The sequence below is a fragment of the Mercurialis annua genome, linkage group LG6, assembly GCF_937616625.2.
Source record: "Mercurialis annua linkage group LG6, ddMerAnnu1.2, whole genome shotgun sequence".
NCBI classification, from domain to species: domain Eukaryota; kingdom Viridiplantae; phylum Streptophyta; class Magnoliopsida; order Malpighiales; family Euphorbiaceae; genus Mercurialis; species Mercurialis annua.
In genome coordinates this window covers 36,655,060-36,669,094 of record NC_065575.1, presented here as the reverse complement: position 1 = coordinate 36,669,094, position 14,035 = coordinate 36,655,060, and the positions used below count along the sequence as shown (strand labels likewise).

At 28.1% G+C, this 14,035-nt stretch overlaps 1 protein-coding gene and 1 long non-coding RNA gene across 2 annotated transcripts; both read right to left on the bottom strand.

The window, feature by feature from the left end:
* Positions 1 to 4,460: 4,460 nt before the first annotated feature.
* LOC126685763 (uncharacterized) lies at positions 4,461 to 4,997 on the bottom strand. The gene has a single exon (XM_050379716.2). The coding sequence runs from the start codon at positions 4,788 to 4,790 to the stop codon at positions 4,494 to 4,496; it is 297 nt and encodes a 98-aa protein (XP_050235673.1). The 5' UTR covers positions 4,791 to 4,997; the 3' UTR covers positions 4,461 to 4,493.
* A 3,053-nt stretch (positions 4,998 to 8,050) lies between these two features.
* Positions 8,051 to 9,604, bottom strand: LOC126685955 (uncharacterized). The gene is made up of 4 exons (XR_007643756.2): positions 9,421 to 9,604; positions 9,016 to 9,070; positions 8,609 to 8,660; positions 8,051 to 8,239 (listed from the first exon to the last, which is right to left on the bottom strand). It is a non-coding gene; the product is annotated as an uncharacterized LOC126685955 (long non-coding RNA).
* Positions 9,605 to 14,035: the final 4,431 nt, after the last annotated feature.

Sequence of the window (14,035 nt, the reverse complement as noted above, 5' to 3'; positions counted from 1 at the left end):
ATGCATTTCCCACTTGCAAACTGTTTTAGAGATGATTAATTTGGTCTCTCATATTATACTAATATTAAGACAATTAATCTATTATTGATCATAAAGATATCTAAACTATCTTTTTTAATTTAATAAATTAATTTTTTCAATTTGATTGCTAAACTATCAATAAAAATGTTTTGGCTAAATATATATATACCAACCATATATTTTAAAAAAGAACACTTATGACGTATATATAATTTAATATGAAAAATGTCCTTCAAAATAAAAGTATACAAAATATTTTAAAAATTTATAGCAAAATCTGATTAAAAAATAGAAAAATTCAATTTTTATGTATATATTCGGCCTATAATTTTTTTTAAATAAAATTAAAATTTAATAATTACAGTAATAAATAATTCAAATTTTTATGTATATATTCGGCATGTAATGTTTTTTAAAATAAAATTAATATTTAATAATTGTAATAATAAATAAAAATATAATTATTAGAATATAAAAATGATTATAATTAAAAACTCTCATAATTAGTTATTTATAATATTTTCACTTTTATTTTTATCAAAGGCAGAATTATAGTTAGATTATGTGTTAGCTGTTAGTGTTAATTTTTAAATATTCATTTTCAGCCCACTGGTTGGCAGAGGGGTGGATCGAACCCACACCCTCTACGGAGGAGTGTGGTCTGTTAATAGTAAATTATAGCATTAGCAATTTCTATTTTTAAAGTAAAAGTTTATTATTTTACTAGTAACTTTTAAATAAACCTATATATTAACATCATCTATCATATTTAGTAAAATATAAGTGAATCTTAATGATAATAGTAAATTTACTAATGTTCGTCACCTTTTAACTTAAAATTGTAGTGATACTTATAAAAATATCTAAATTTTTAAAATATTTACAAAAATACCCATTGACCTTTTCATTTAAAAAGATACTGATTTGACTTAAACATATTTATAAAAATATCAAAAAATAAAAACTATTTACAAAAATACGGTGTGTATAATGTTGGTGTTAGTATATTAAAACTATAAACCATAGACTTTGAAAACAATATTTGATTTAATATTGGTATAATTTTAGTATACTTTCGGTATATATCGATAATAATTTTTTGTATATATTATCTAGTTGATAACATATACACTTTTTTTATATGTATATTCATTATAGTTGGTAGTGAATCAAAAAATTTGTATACTATTTGTATAATTTTAGTAGATGTTACTTTAAATTTCAATATATAATATGGTGTAATGTTGGTATAATTTTTATTTAATATTAATAAAATTTTACTATTTTTCGATGTGTATACTCTCGGCGTATTGTTGGTATATTTTAGTATACGATGTGGTGTAATTTTGGTACATTTTTTTATTTAATATTAGTAAAATTTCAGTATGTTCCGATGTGTATACTCTTGGTAAAATCTTAGTATAATTTTAGTTTATTAGTAATACTGACATTATACCAACAGTATACACCGTATTTTTGTAATTATTTTTTATTTTTGATATTTTTATAAATATTTTTAAATCAATTAAGTATTTTTGTACATAAAAGAAGTCAATAGATATTTTTATAACTATTTTCATTTTTTTGTAAATGGTGCAATTTCTACAAAAATGTATTCCTTTCTCCGGGTCTTTTTTCCCATTTATATCACTACTAACAATTTAATAAATTGTGGTGTTCAAATTAGTCACGTTAATCGTTTGATAAAAAAAATGTGATTACCTCAAGTGACTTATCTTTAGTAGTTAAGATCGGCGAAAAAAAAATCAAGTCAAACTATTAATCCAAATCAATCCAGACTAAAGTTTATTTTATTTTGGTTAAAATAATTCTTTTTATCATTTAAAAAATAGCGTTTATCGGAAAATTTGATTCCTCGACCTTAGCAAGTGCCGCTCAGCGTATGTACCATTTATACTATAATTCATTAATTTGAATATAACGATTAAAACATTCAAATTCTAATTTGGTTCGATTTTCTGTTATTAATTAACCAAAACGACTAAAAAGTGAATTCAAAATTAGAATATGTATATATATTACTAATTTCATAAAAATTTATCCTAATCAAATTACACTAAAACTTTCCTAAAAAACATTAAACTGAAACAGTAGTAATACTTAGTTAAGTGAATTAAAATTTTATTGAGATACTTCCGTAGTTTAATTTTTATTTTCTCTTTCAAATTATAATTTAATTGTAAATTTTACTAAATTAAACTAAACCAACGGCAACATGGTCACCTGGCTAAAACCAAGACAATGCAGGCCTTGGATAGGTTGAAGTTGGATAGACTTTCTAGATAAGTTTAACCCAATTTCTTTATTTTACTATTCATAATTATTAGCAAGCTCATGGAACTAATATGCCTATTGGGCCAATGATATGCCAAAAACAAATTGAAAACCCATGGGCTAGTCCTGAAACCCAGTTATTTTAAGGGCTTAAGACATAAATACCTAAAATAAACAAAAACAATTACAAAATTAGCTGCTGATTTTTATCATTAAAAAAAATATTTTATTGATTATTATTATTACCAAAATATGTTTCCGCTTATATAATATATACATATATACGATTTTGAATTTTTAAGGGAAACAAATTGTCACCGAAAAACGAATTATGCTGCAAGTTATTTGGAAAAACAGCATGCCGTTGATGAGATCATTATCGGGCTCATGAAGATAGGCGAAGGAATGGAAATCGCCAGCGAAGAGTATTTACAAAGTCCAATGTCGATCAAACTAGTGGCAGCGGACCAAACTCCAGTGAAAAGTATTTATCCTCATAAGACCGATGAGTTCCAAGTTTCAAAACTATATCATTATATATATTGATTTTTTCCATGCAAATTGTCTCTTATCAAAATTCATATACAGGGTGTATAAATTTTTAAATTTCTTGTTGCTGAGATTGAGGGTCATGGATCACAATTGATTCTTTGTAACATGAAGATAACTATGATGCGCATACGTTTAATATAGTATTAGTAATATTTAAATATATTATCGATATAATAATGATATAATTTTAGTATAATGTTTGTGTAATTTTAGTGTACTGTCAGTTTATTTTTAGTATAATTATGTTAGTTTAATTGTATATATTGTTAGTTTAATTTAATTTTTATATGATATTAGTTTAATTAAATTCTCAGAGCACCAATAGTAAGAGTTACAGTTATAGTGGAGATTTGAATATTAAAGGCAAGTTTGTCCGTAAGATTTTTATTACTGTTAATGAATTTTGACACTATTTGTGCATGATTTGATAGGTGGCAAAAAAAAAAAAAATCAGTTTTGAAAGTTGCGGTTGACGATGGCGGCAAAGCGAGAGTGGTCAGAAATATTTGGGCCGGGTCAGTAAGAAGAGATAGAGTTTGCATCTTAAACTGATGGAAAGATTCAACAGAGAATGTAAAAGGAACCGTAAATTTATAAACAAAAAAAATCCCTCCATACTTTTGAAAAGTCAAAAGATAATTTTACAAATTTAAATCTTTTTATATATTTTTGTAAATATTATTATTTTTTGGTAAACCGTGTAAGTTCCTCTTATTTTAATAATTAGCACTATAATCTGACGCAGACCTTCCATCCAAACTTTTCGATGTGAATTAATAAATGATGATTAATTTGGCCTCTCAAACTTCACACAAAATATCAAATAAGACGTGGACAAAAAGAGTACCTTCAAATTTCATATCTCTTGTTTATTTTACATTCTCGTATGTGCTTGTAAAAAATAACTAGTGTATTATATATAAATTGTAATTAAAGTGATAAAAAATTATTGGACAATTTAAATTTGAAGAAATGAAATGAATCAAATGTCAAATTTGATCTTATTTAATACTTTACATTAAATTTAAGGAGCGGAATGTTTTTTATTGGTGAATTAATAATGGCGACAGAAGTAGAAAGAAAATAACAACATGGACGAGTTTAACTCTTTCGTATCAATTAATGAGGGTGACATTTTTGTATTGAGGAGAATTATTTTGAGAGCAAAGTATCATTTCGTTCCTTAACTTACGTATACAAATTAAATTTATTATATTTTAATAATTTACTTCACAATCCTTCAAAACAAAGATAACCTATATTTATTTTTATATTTTCATATGTGAAAAACAACCATAAATTATTTAATACAGTCACATTGAATTGATATATAATATATAAAATAATCTTCACAATTGCTTTTTATGTACTCTTAAAATATAAAAATGGACGTAATTAGTGTTATTTTGGAGATCTTGACCTATTTACCAAGTTAAACTTATACACATTGGTGCATAAGTTCAAGGACCGTGTGACGATCCTGTGCTTATTATTTTACAGCTTTTCCAAAACATCTGAAAAAAATTTAAAAGAAAAAGAATAGGAAATAATTAACAAGTAATTGCAAATAAATATAATTAAACTTTGAATTAAATCCCTCTTATAAAAGTGAAAAAATACACACGTTAGTCTTCCTTGATGGTAGCCAAATTTTTGCAATTTGTAGCTTCCGATGCCAAACCTAAACCATGGCCGCCGCCGACAACACGAGCAGTTAGCTTACCGTCTAAGCATTCTTGTAGAATAACACGGCCAAGCTCTGCACCACCATTGCTCAAATCCACCCGAGCCATCAACTCCATTAGTTGCTTCTTAGTAATCTTCACCTTAATTCGTACATTGCAATTCGATGAACTTTTATCGACATCTTTTTCGCTATTGTTCAGCGGGTGAACCAGCTCAGTCCTTAAGCAATTTCCCATGCACTGGTCGTAAATAATTGTCAATTTGTGGCTGCTAAATTTGTGACCAATTTGTAAACTTGTGGATCGAAGAGGTTTTGATTTTTGTAGTGAGGGGAAGAGCAAAATTGTTATGTATTTAATATGCTATGTTAATGTTAGCGGTAATACTTATTAATTAAAGATGGTTAGATGTTAGTTTTTGACAAAATATATTGGGGATCGTAGTGGAAATTTAGGCTTTGGCTTTTAGTTAGTATTTTAATTCTTCCGTCCAAATAATTGAATAATTAAATAAGTGATCACACTTCAACATGCTTCATGCGTTTTGGGAGATTCATGGCAGAAGTTCACGCATCCGTAGACTAATTTAGGCCAAATTTATCTAAAGGCCCTTGTATTTTTTAAGTTTTATTTATCTGTTTTTTTTTAATTTTTGTCTTTTTTTAGTTCTTAAGCTTAAATTACTTTAAATTTTTAGTTATTGTTTTTGGACAGAAAAGGAGCGTGTCACCTAAAAATATGCATTAATCCAAATTTAAATATCTATCCAACTCGACATGTTAATAAAATGACCAACATCATCAAATTTAAAGGAGTGACTTAAAATTTTAAAAGTATAAGAATCTATTAAATAAAAAAAATTGGATGACGGACCAAATTAATAAAAAACTTAAATTTGTAAAATCTTTGTCAATCATATAACGGTTACTAAGCGATACATTTCCGACTTCCGTCTATAAGAGGATTCATTAAATCAAAAGCGAATTGTATATGGATTTATTAAATAATAAATTTTAAAGAGGAATTTGATATATAAAAATTTGAAATAAAAAGATCTTTTGATGGATTGAACATTAATTTAAGTACGCCATAACTAAACGAGTTCTGATTTCATGAAAACAAAAGCCGTATTCTAGATTATCATAACGTATTCTAGACTGTAGACAATACAATCTGAAAAAAAATCTTATGATAGAAAAACGTTTATTTTCCTAACATAGTCGATCCAACAACTCTATGCTCCACTTTTGTGATCTCTCCCACTCTTTCAATGTATGAATAAATAAACTCCATTTCTAATTTTTTTAATAATAAATTTAATCAAAATTTGTTAATACCAATATGTTAAACGAGGTATTTATTAAAATAAACATTTTATATTTTAAAATAAAATGAGAAAATTATTTCTCTTCATTAAGATCAAGAAAGAAGATTTTGAAGATAGAAAAAAGTGCCACCGAAAGGGGTGAAGATGCTACAACTGCCAATTGTACATCTAGACCATTTATAGGATTCATATACAGTAACAGATACAGATTTTTTTTATCCAAATTAAAAATAAAAATATGTAGTATCAAATAATAATATTTTATTTGTAAAAAATAATAAACTAATATAAATATATCAAAGTGCTGGATTTTTTTACAATAAGATAACCAATTATGATATATATCAAATTAAGATACGGGAAAAAATTATAGCTCCATTTATTTTTTGAAAATAATAATAATATTGATGCGGTTTACATGAACATTTTTACAAATAATCGAATATTTTTAATCATAAGTATTAGGTTTTGGTCTTAAATCGCCAGTTACACTTTAAATCTCTTTCAACATTTGTTATATTTTATAAAATCGATCATGTTAAAATAAAAAAATTTATAGAAGATATGCAATATTAAAACAAGTGTTATTGCTATTATTTCTTTTTGGATATTTTTATATTGTCTCATATAAAATTTTAAAATAATATTCTTATTTTGAAAAATTGAATTTATTTTATTTAATATTATAAAATTGTATCTTTTTGTGTAAAAGTAATTGTATATTGTAAAATATATTAAATTTTTGTTTACAGTAGAATTTTGCTAAATTCTAGCACAGGCACCAATATAAAAAATAAATAGAAAAACTGAATGGTTTGTTGTGTTTTTCTAATTTTGGAAGAAAGTTTTAACTAAAACACGTGAATTCAGCAACGGATGTATAACTTTTTTAGGAGGGTCCAAATTAAAAATATATACTACTTTTACTTTATTTTGATATTTTTATCATGTCATTGTGCTATAATTTAAAAATAATTTAATTTAATGATTACGCAAATAATTTTAATTTTTTTAAAAATAAAAATAAAATTTTATTTTTTTATTTAAATCATTTTGCAACAAAATATTGTAGACCATTTTTATTTACTTTTAGTTTATAGGAATAATGTAAAAATAATTATATATTGCAAAATTTCTTTAAAATTCCATTTGCAAGTGAAATATTTTTTTTGTATTTCTTAAGTTTAAATAAAAAACATATTGTATGGTAGTTTAACTAATCTGTTAAAATATGGTGGTTATTAGATTTCATCCATGATAATAAAAATATGAGAATTGCAAATGATAAATTAGGTAATGAATGCTTTATTTTCAGAATAAAAATCGCTAGAAAAATAGCAAAATATTGTTTTTTAAGAATAAAAATCATCTTCCATTAAACATAATATATAAATTAAAAAAGATTAATGTACTCTATGTTCAACAATTCTTACCCTCGAAATAATATTATCTATTAAATAATTTAGGTTGTTATATATATATATATATATATATATATATATATATATATATATATATATATATATATATATATAATCGCATAAATTATCCAAAAGATTAATATAATTGTTTTTGGATGAATAAAGATTAATAGCATTATAAGTATATATGACCTAATATTTGACTTATTAATTCATAATAAGATGAATAATGTGAAGAAAAGGTGAAGAAGGTAGGTAATGGGCCAACATTATAAACCAACTCTTATTTCACTACAACAGATTAAGTCTATAGGGGCGGTTTTAATTGACTGTAGGGGCGGTTTAAACCGCCTCTACAAAATTTAGAGATGGTTTCCAAAACCGTCTCAGGTGTGTCGCCGATGTAGCCGTAGCTACATTATAGCGACGTTTTTTGCCAGTGTCGGGGTATGCTCAAAAGTAGTGGCGGTTTTGTAGGGGCGGTTATAACCGCCCCTACAAGCTAATATGACTTATTATCTCTGTATGTTGGGGCGGTTTTGACCACCAATTTAAGTGTGTTCATAGGGGCGGTTAGAACCGTCCCTATGAGTTGAAATAATTTGAAATTTTCATTTTGTGTTTTAATATAGTTTCGGTTCCTAATAAAACGGTCATATTATATAAAACATCAGTAAAATATAAAACTCAAAATGTTAATAGTGAAACATATATATATTTTGAAATTACAATATCTACTTCATATACTTAAATTAATATATTCAGTTACACTAACTAAATCCAGATTCATCAAAAAATACTAACTAAATCCAAAAACACCTATAAGGCTACAACTATATATTTAAGCTAATTTATTTCTACTTTAAATCTATCAGCTTTTGATCTCCGGTCTTCTGTGAGTCTTCAAGTTGATCTCATCTTTGACAACATAGCAAGTCCTACATTTATGAGAAAAATATGGATTAGAATCACATACTTAACAATGCCAATATTCATACACCATATCTTATTTAACTTCCTTAGACCAAGCCAAAAGATGAATAAGAAAACAATAATTCTGGATAGTAGATTTCATATCAAGACCATATCTAACCCAAATAAAGAAAATTAGAACTAAATAGAATCTTAATATAAACGAACAATGAGCCTAGAGAATAAATTAAGAGGATCCCTACTATTGAAACTGTAGTTTCTAGTCATTAGCACATTCAATCATATGAGACAAATACTAGAATTAACCTGTCTTGAAAATGAACTAGGATAATATTTAGCACTTGTTCTGCAAGTGGAAGTAATATGATAATCACCTGATATCTATTGCCAGCAACTTGGCACATTTCCACCATTGCAATATACCTCCTGCAAAATAAGAGAAATCATCAATCATTAATTTTTTTGTAAAAAGATGATAATGATCATTCACGTTGATTAGGATGCACAAATTAACAACTCCATATCAAGACATAAAAAAGTATAATCGAGTACCTAACTCATTCAGTTATATTAAAAAAAATGAATATATTAACTTACAAAACAATAAAATAAAAAGATGAGCAGTTACATTTTTTTAACTAAAGATCAAAACATTTCACATCATGTTGACCATGCATTGGTTATCTTATTATCTCTATATTCATTAAACATACTCCGACTAAATACTTTGCTACTACCATATAACTATATGATAAAGAAATCAATATTTCTGCAAAAATACCTGGAGTCTGAATTGGAAGGCCTTTGGAGAGTCCTTCTTCTAAAGCCAGTGCTCCCTGCATTCAGCATGAAAGATGTCAATTTGCCTAATAAATTACCTCTGTACTATTTTAGTATAACAAACATTTGATTAGTCAGATTTTAGCATCTGAGGTTGTTCAATGCCTACTGCCTATAATAATTATGTATATATTACCAATATTTTTCCAAGAAAAAAGTAAAATGATAGATAATGTACATTATGATCGACTTCAGAATTGAAACCACAAAAATAAACAAACCACAAGTAAAGCATGTCAGGCTAAACTCTCCAACTCCATGTGACTGACCAATCCAGTAAATGAATGAATGCACTGACAGCTAAATTAATCAACAATAAGATAAATAATACATGATCATAGCATACCTTGATTGTTCATATGCAAGTTTGCGATCAGCCCCTTCTTATACTGTTTAGTTTCATATGATTTCTGCAACCATTAAAGACATTAAATTTATAGGCAAGTTGCAATGACTCTCATTGCTAATAGCTGAAATAAAGCTCAAGCTGACATCAAAATAATCTAGATAATGATAAGAACAAAAGATAATTATATAAAATCCATAACAATGCAAGTATTACACACACAATTGTGTTCTGTGCTTCTGTCTATAACACACATAAGCTGCTAGGATTACAATCAAATAGTTAGGTCTTTCAACAATAATAACCCAAAAAACAAATTTGTACGTTTTTTTTTGCATGAGTATACAAATCAGGGGTGAGCAAAATTAAAAAAAAACCGACCAAATCGACTGAATCGGTGAATTTTGGTCGGTTTGGTTCTGTAATAAATTTTCATTCGGTCGGTTTGGTTAAAAATATATAAATTTTCGGCGATCGGTTAATGATTCAGTTAACAATTTAAAATTTACACTTTAACCGAACCGACCGAATACTTAAAATTTCGAATGCTTATTATAAAAAGTAGGTTGATATTTTTTTTATTTAATTCTTGCTATGGTATATTGTTTGGATTTATGAGAAAATGCTTGATTTTTTTCTAATTTTCATAGGATTCAATTATTTAAATTTGTTGAAAAAATTAATTGATCTTTAAAGTATATGTAATTGAAAGGCCTATAAAAGCCCATAAATAGCCCATTTAACCAAACTGACCGAACCGGCCAATGTTCTTTTTTCGGTCGCTTCGGTCAAAAATATTACAACATTCGGTTTGGTCGGTTTGGCATTTTCGGATCGGTTTTGACCGAACCGACCGAATACTCACCCCTAATACAAATCCTCTAAAATAAAATTTAATTTTCATTTATATTTTATAATTTTTTTTGTTGAAATTTTTTTCAACATAATTTAAGTATTTACAATTATACCTCAATATCTCAAAATAAACAAAATTCAGCAAAAAAGAAAAATAGTATCCCTTACATGTGTCAACATCTCATTGGCCCTCTATTTGACTCAGTAAAATACCGACACATAGCAAATACGTTTTTGGTTTAATCAATCCACCGACCATTTCCATACCGCCACTGGCGGCCGGCTACCGATCATCACCGCCGGCAACAAACCACCTTCGACCGAACTCTGGCAACCCTCCGGTCGGCCACCTGCGGTGGAACTCTAACGCTCCTCCTACCGATGACTGGCCAGCCTCTAGCGATCCTCTGGTCGGCTACCAACTACCCTGGCTGGTGGACAAGGACTGTTGACTGATGGTTAGTATAAGTCAAACTTTAAAATATAAATTTAAAATAAATATTTTTCTCCTTTCATAACTTGAACCCACGACCTATTGTGCTTTACCAACAAGTCAAAGGTGTGTTGTTGATAGATTTCATCATATATATATATATATATATACTCCTATACCGAGTTTACATTAAGTTTACTTTAAGTAAAATGTCAATTATTTATTACTTAACATGTTTACTTTTAGTATTATAAATTTTAAATAAATCAATTTAAATAATATAATTTTTAAAAAAATTTATAATTAAATAATTAAAAAATATAGTTTACATGAATTTATATATAATTTATATTAAGTTTATAATTTAATATATATATTTATACTATAATCAATTAATATTTGTTGTTACATTAAATTTATTTTTATACTATAATCAATTAATATTTGTTGTTTTACAATAATGTATTGTTTATGCTTATTTATTGACATTTTACATGCATATATTAAATTTATAGATTTTTTTTCAAAGATTAAATTTAAAATTGATTTCAATTTTTTTTATGTGGAAATATTTCATTAAGATGCTCATACCGTTCTGGAGGATAATAACAGCTTGATTGTCTCTGCTAGAAGCATCATTGATTTACTACGTGTGGACACTTTTCTTGTGAGCAAAGGAAGTACCTTTTTGTCAATTTTTATTTTGGGAGGATCGTTTGTGCTTTTGAATTTTGAGAATCCAGTTCATCTAGATAGTTTCCATTTAAAATCTAAGTATTCTATTTCCAGATTTCCTTGATAAAATTTTACCTTGGAATGGTTCTTTTGTTGCAAAAGAATGTTATACATTGATAACTCTAATGAGTATCCCAATTTCTGTTTTTATGATTTTGGAAAATCAATTAGGGATGGCAATCTCGACTCACAATATGATTTTATCTAAGGAGCGTATGGACGTGGATTCCGTATTCATATCTACTTCATCCCTTTTATCAATTGCATGGCGAGAACAATGATAAATGGTAAGGAATTCCATATTCAAGTAAGGGAATCAGACATCCCTTTTATCATTTTTTTCTTCTAACTTAGAACCGGTTCATATCCCTAATCCCACGCTACATGATACCAAAGTTCTAGACAGTCTAGCTTTTATTCTTCATGACCCTTAGTTTATACAGCTCCTCTGTCCCTAGTAGATTGTTCGATTGGTCGGGTTTCAACGGACAATTCATGTCACCAGGTCTCATAGGAGGTAGCTGCTGGTCGAGCTTCAGCTGATGATGTTCCAGCTCAACAACCCGCTCAGAAGGGAGCTGTTATATCAGAAGTAATGTTAACACCAGAGAGAAGTCCTCTTGACTCTTCATTTAATTCAGATTCATCTTTGGTGTCACTCAAACGCAAAGCAAAAATCATCACCAACACGGGCAATCTTATTTCAATGGAACAAGATTCTCAATCGAAGAATACGATATCAGATGGAGTTATTAGAGATTGTAACCGCATTATCAAGATTTCAAAAATGGTTCCAGACCTTATTTTTGAGGTTATGAAATCATGGGAAGTTGGATTAGAATTGAGTTTATTCTCTATAGAGCATGAAGAGCAGATTATTTCACTCTTATCTCGAGACATCAAGAATATCTATTAAGAGTGTTCTTTTTTCAGGTTAACGCTTTTTTATGTTGTCCTCTTTTAACTTTTTATCCTAGAATTGTCGTGGTGGTATTTCTTTTTCTACGAACAGAGATTCATTCGTTCATTGGTTTCCAAAAACAACCTATCTTTACTGGGATTGGTGGAAACTAAAAAGGTTTTTTTTGATGATTTTGCCATTAGGAGTTTATGGCCTAGCTTGGACTTCGATTTCTGTTATTCTCCTTCTCAAGGTGCTTTGGGTGGTCTGCTTGGCATTTGGAATAAAAGCATAATCTCTCCAACTAATATAGTCATTTCAGATAGGTGAATATGCCTACACTCTATTTGGTTCTCTCTTGAAATAAGAATTTTTCTTATTTATGCTAGTAATTTTCCTAAACATAGACATTTGTTTTGGAATAAGCTTCTCCCGCTTACTATTACGGACATGTTATGTATTATGGCAGGTGACTTCAATGAGATTTTAGATCCTTCAGAAAGGGTCAACTACATGGGTTTCTCTAACTCCATGATAGAGTTCTCTGATTTTATTTCTAGTTTGAATCTTATTGAAGTTAACCTACATGGTTGATTCTTTACTTGGAATAACAGTATTTTGAGATCCAAGATTGATCGTTCCTTTGTTTCTTCGAATATTGTAACTTCGTGGCCTAGGTTTTTTTGAAAGCTTTACCAAGAATGTTTTCAGATCATGTTCCGCTTCTTTTCGCTCAGATGTAGCTATGGATTGGGGTCTGAAACCGTTTAAATCAAAAAATGCTTGGTAGGAGCATGAAGAGTGTTATTCTTTTATTAAGCATTCTTGGTCTGTTATCTCTGATAGTTATTCGAGTAGATTGGTTCTTAAGCTCAAGGAGTTATGAAAGCTTATTAAAGTTTGGAATAAATCCGTTTTTGCGGATTTGAATTCGAGATGCTCTTCCATTCAACAGAACATTACCGAGTTGGATTTGGTAGCTAATAATAGAACATTGAATGCAGCTGAAACAACTCAACTTGCTTCCCTACAATCTGAGTTAAATTCGGCTTCATTGCATTTAGAATCTGTGTTGTTGCAAAAATCGAGGTTGAGCTAGAATTTATTCGGAGATAAAAATTCTAAGTATTTTCATTCAGTGGCTTCTATTAGATCTCAGAATAACCTTATTTCTGAAATAGTGGTTAACAGTGTTTGCTATAGTAATCTTGCTGCAATCAAGCATAATATTTTCTTGTATTTTAAGAACTTGTTCAAGAAGAAAATGTGCCCGCCTTACTCTCTTTTAAGTCTTCCAATCAAGAAGATATCTTTTATTCAATATTCTTCTCTTTTGGCTACCTTTTCTGAAGAGGAGGTGTTTTCACCTCTCTCTAGCTGTGATAATAAAAAGACTTTTGGTCCGGATGGCTTCAACTTCTTCTTCTATAAGAAAGCGTGGTATATCTTAAAGGGAGATATCATGAACCTTTTTTTTTTATAGTTTTCACCAAACTAAAGATTTTCCTATTGGCTTGAATACAACCTTTTTGATTCTTTTATCAAAAATTCAGGGTACAACTAATGTCTCTGATTCTAGGCCAATTAGTTTGGTTAATGGAATTCAGAAATTGGTTTCAAGGTTCTAGCAATTAGATTGGATCCTATTCTTGCTTCAGTTCTTTCAGATAACCAATTTGGATTTATTAGAG

What these genes read in the sequence shown, in the direction of transcription:
- LOC126685763 (XM_050379716.2), bottom strand. Translation starts at nt 4,790, where the DNA reads ATGGGAAATTGCTTAAGGACTGAGCTGGTTCACCCGCTGAACAATAGC.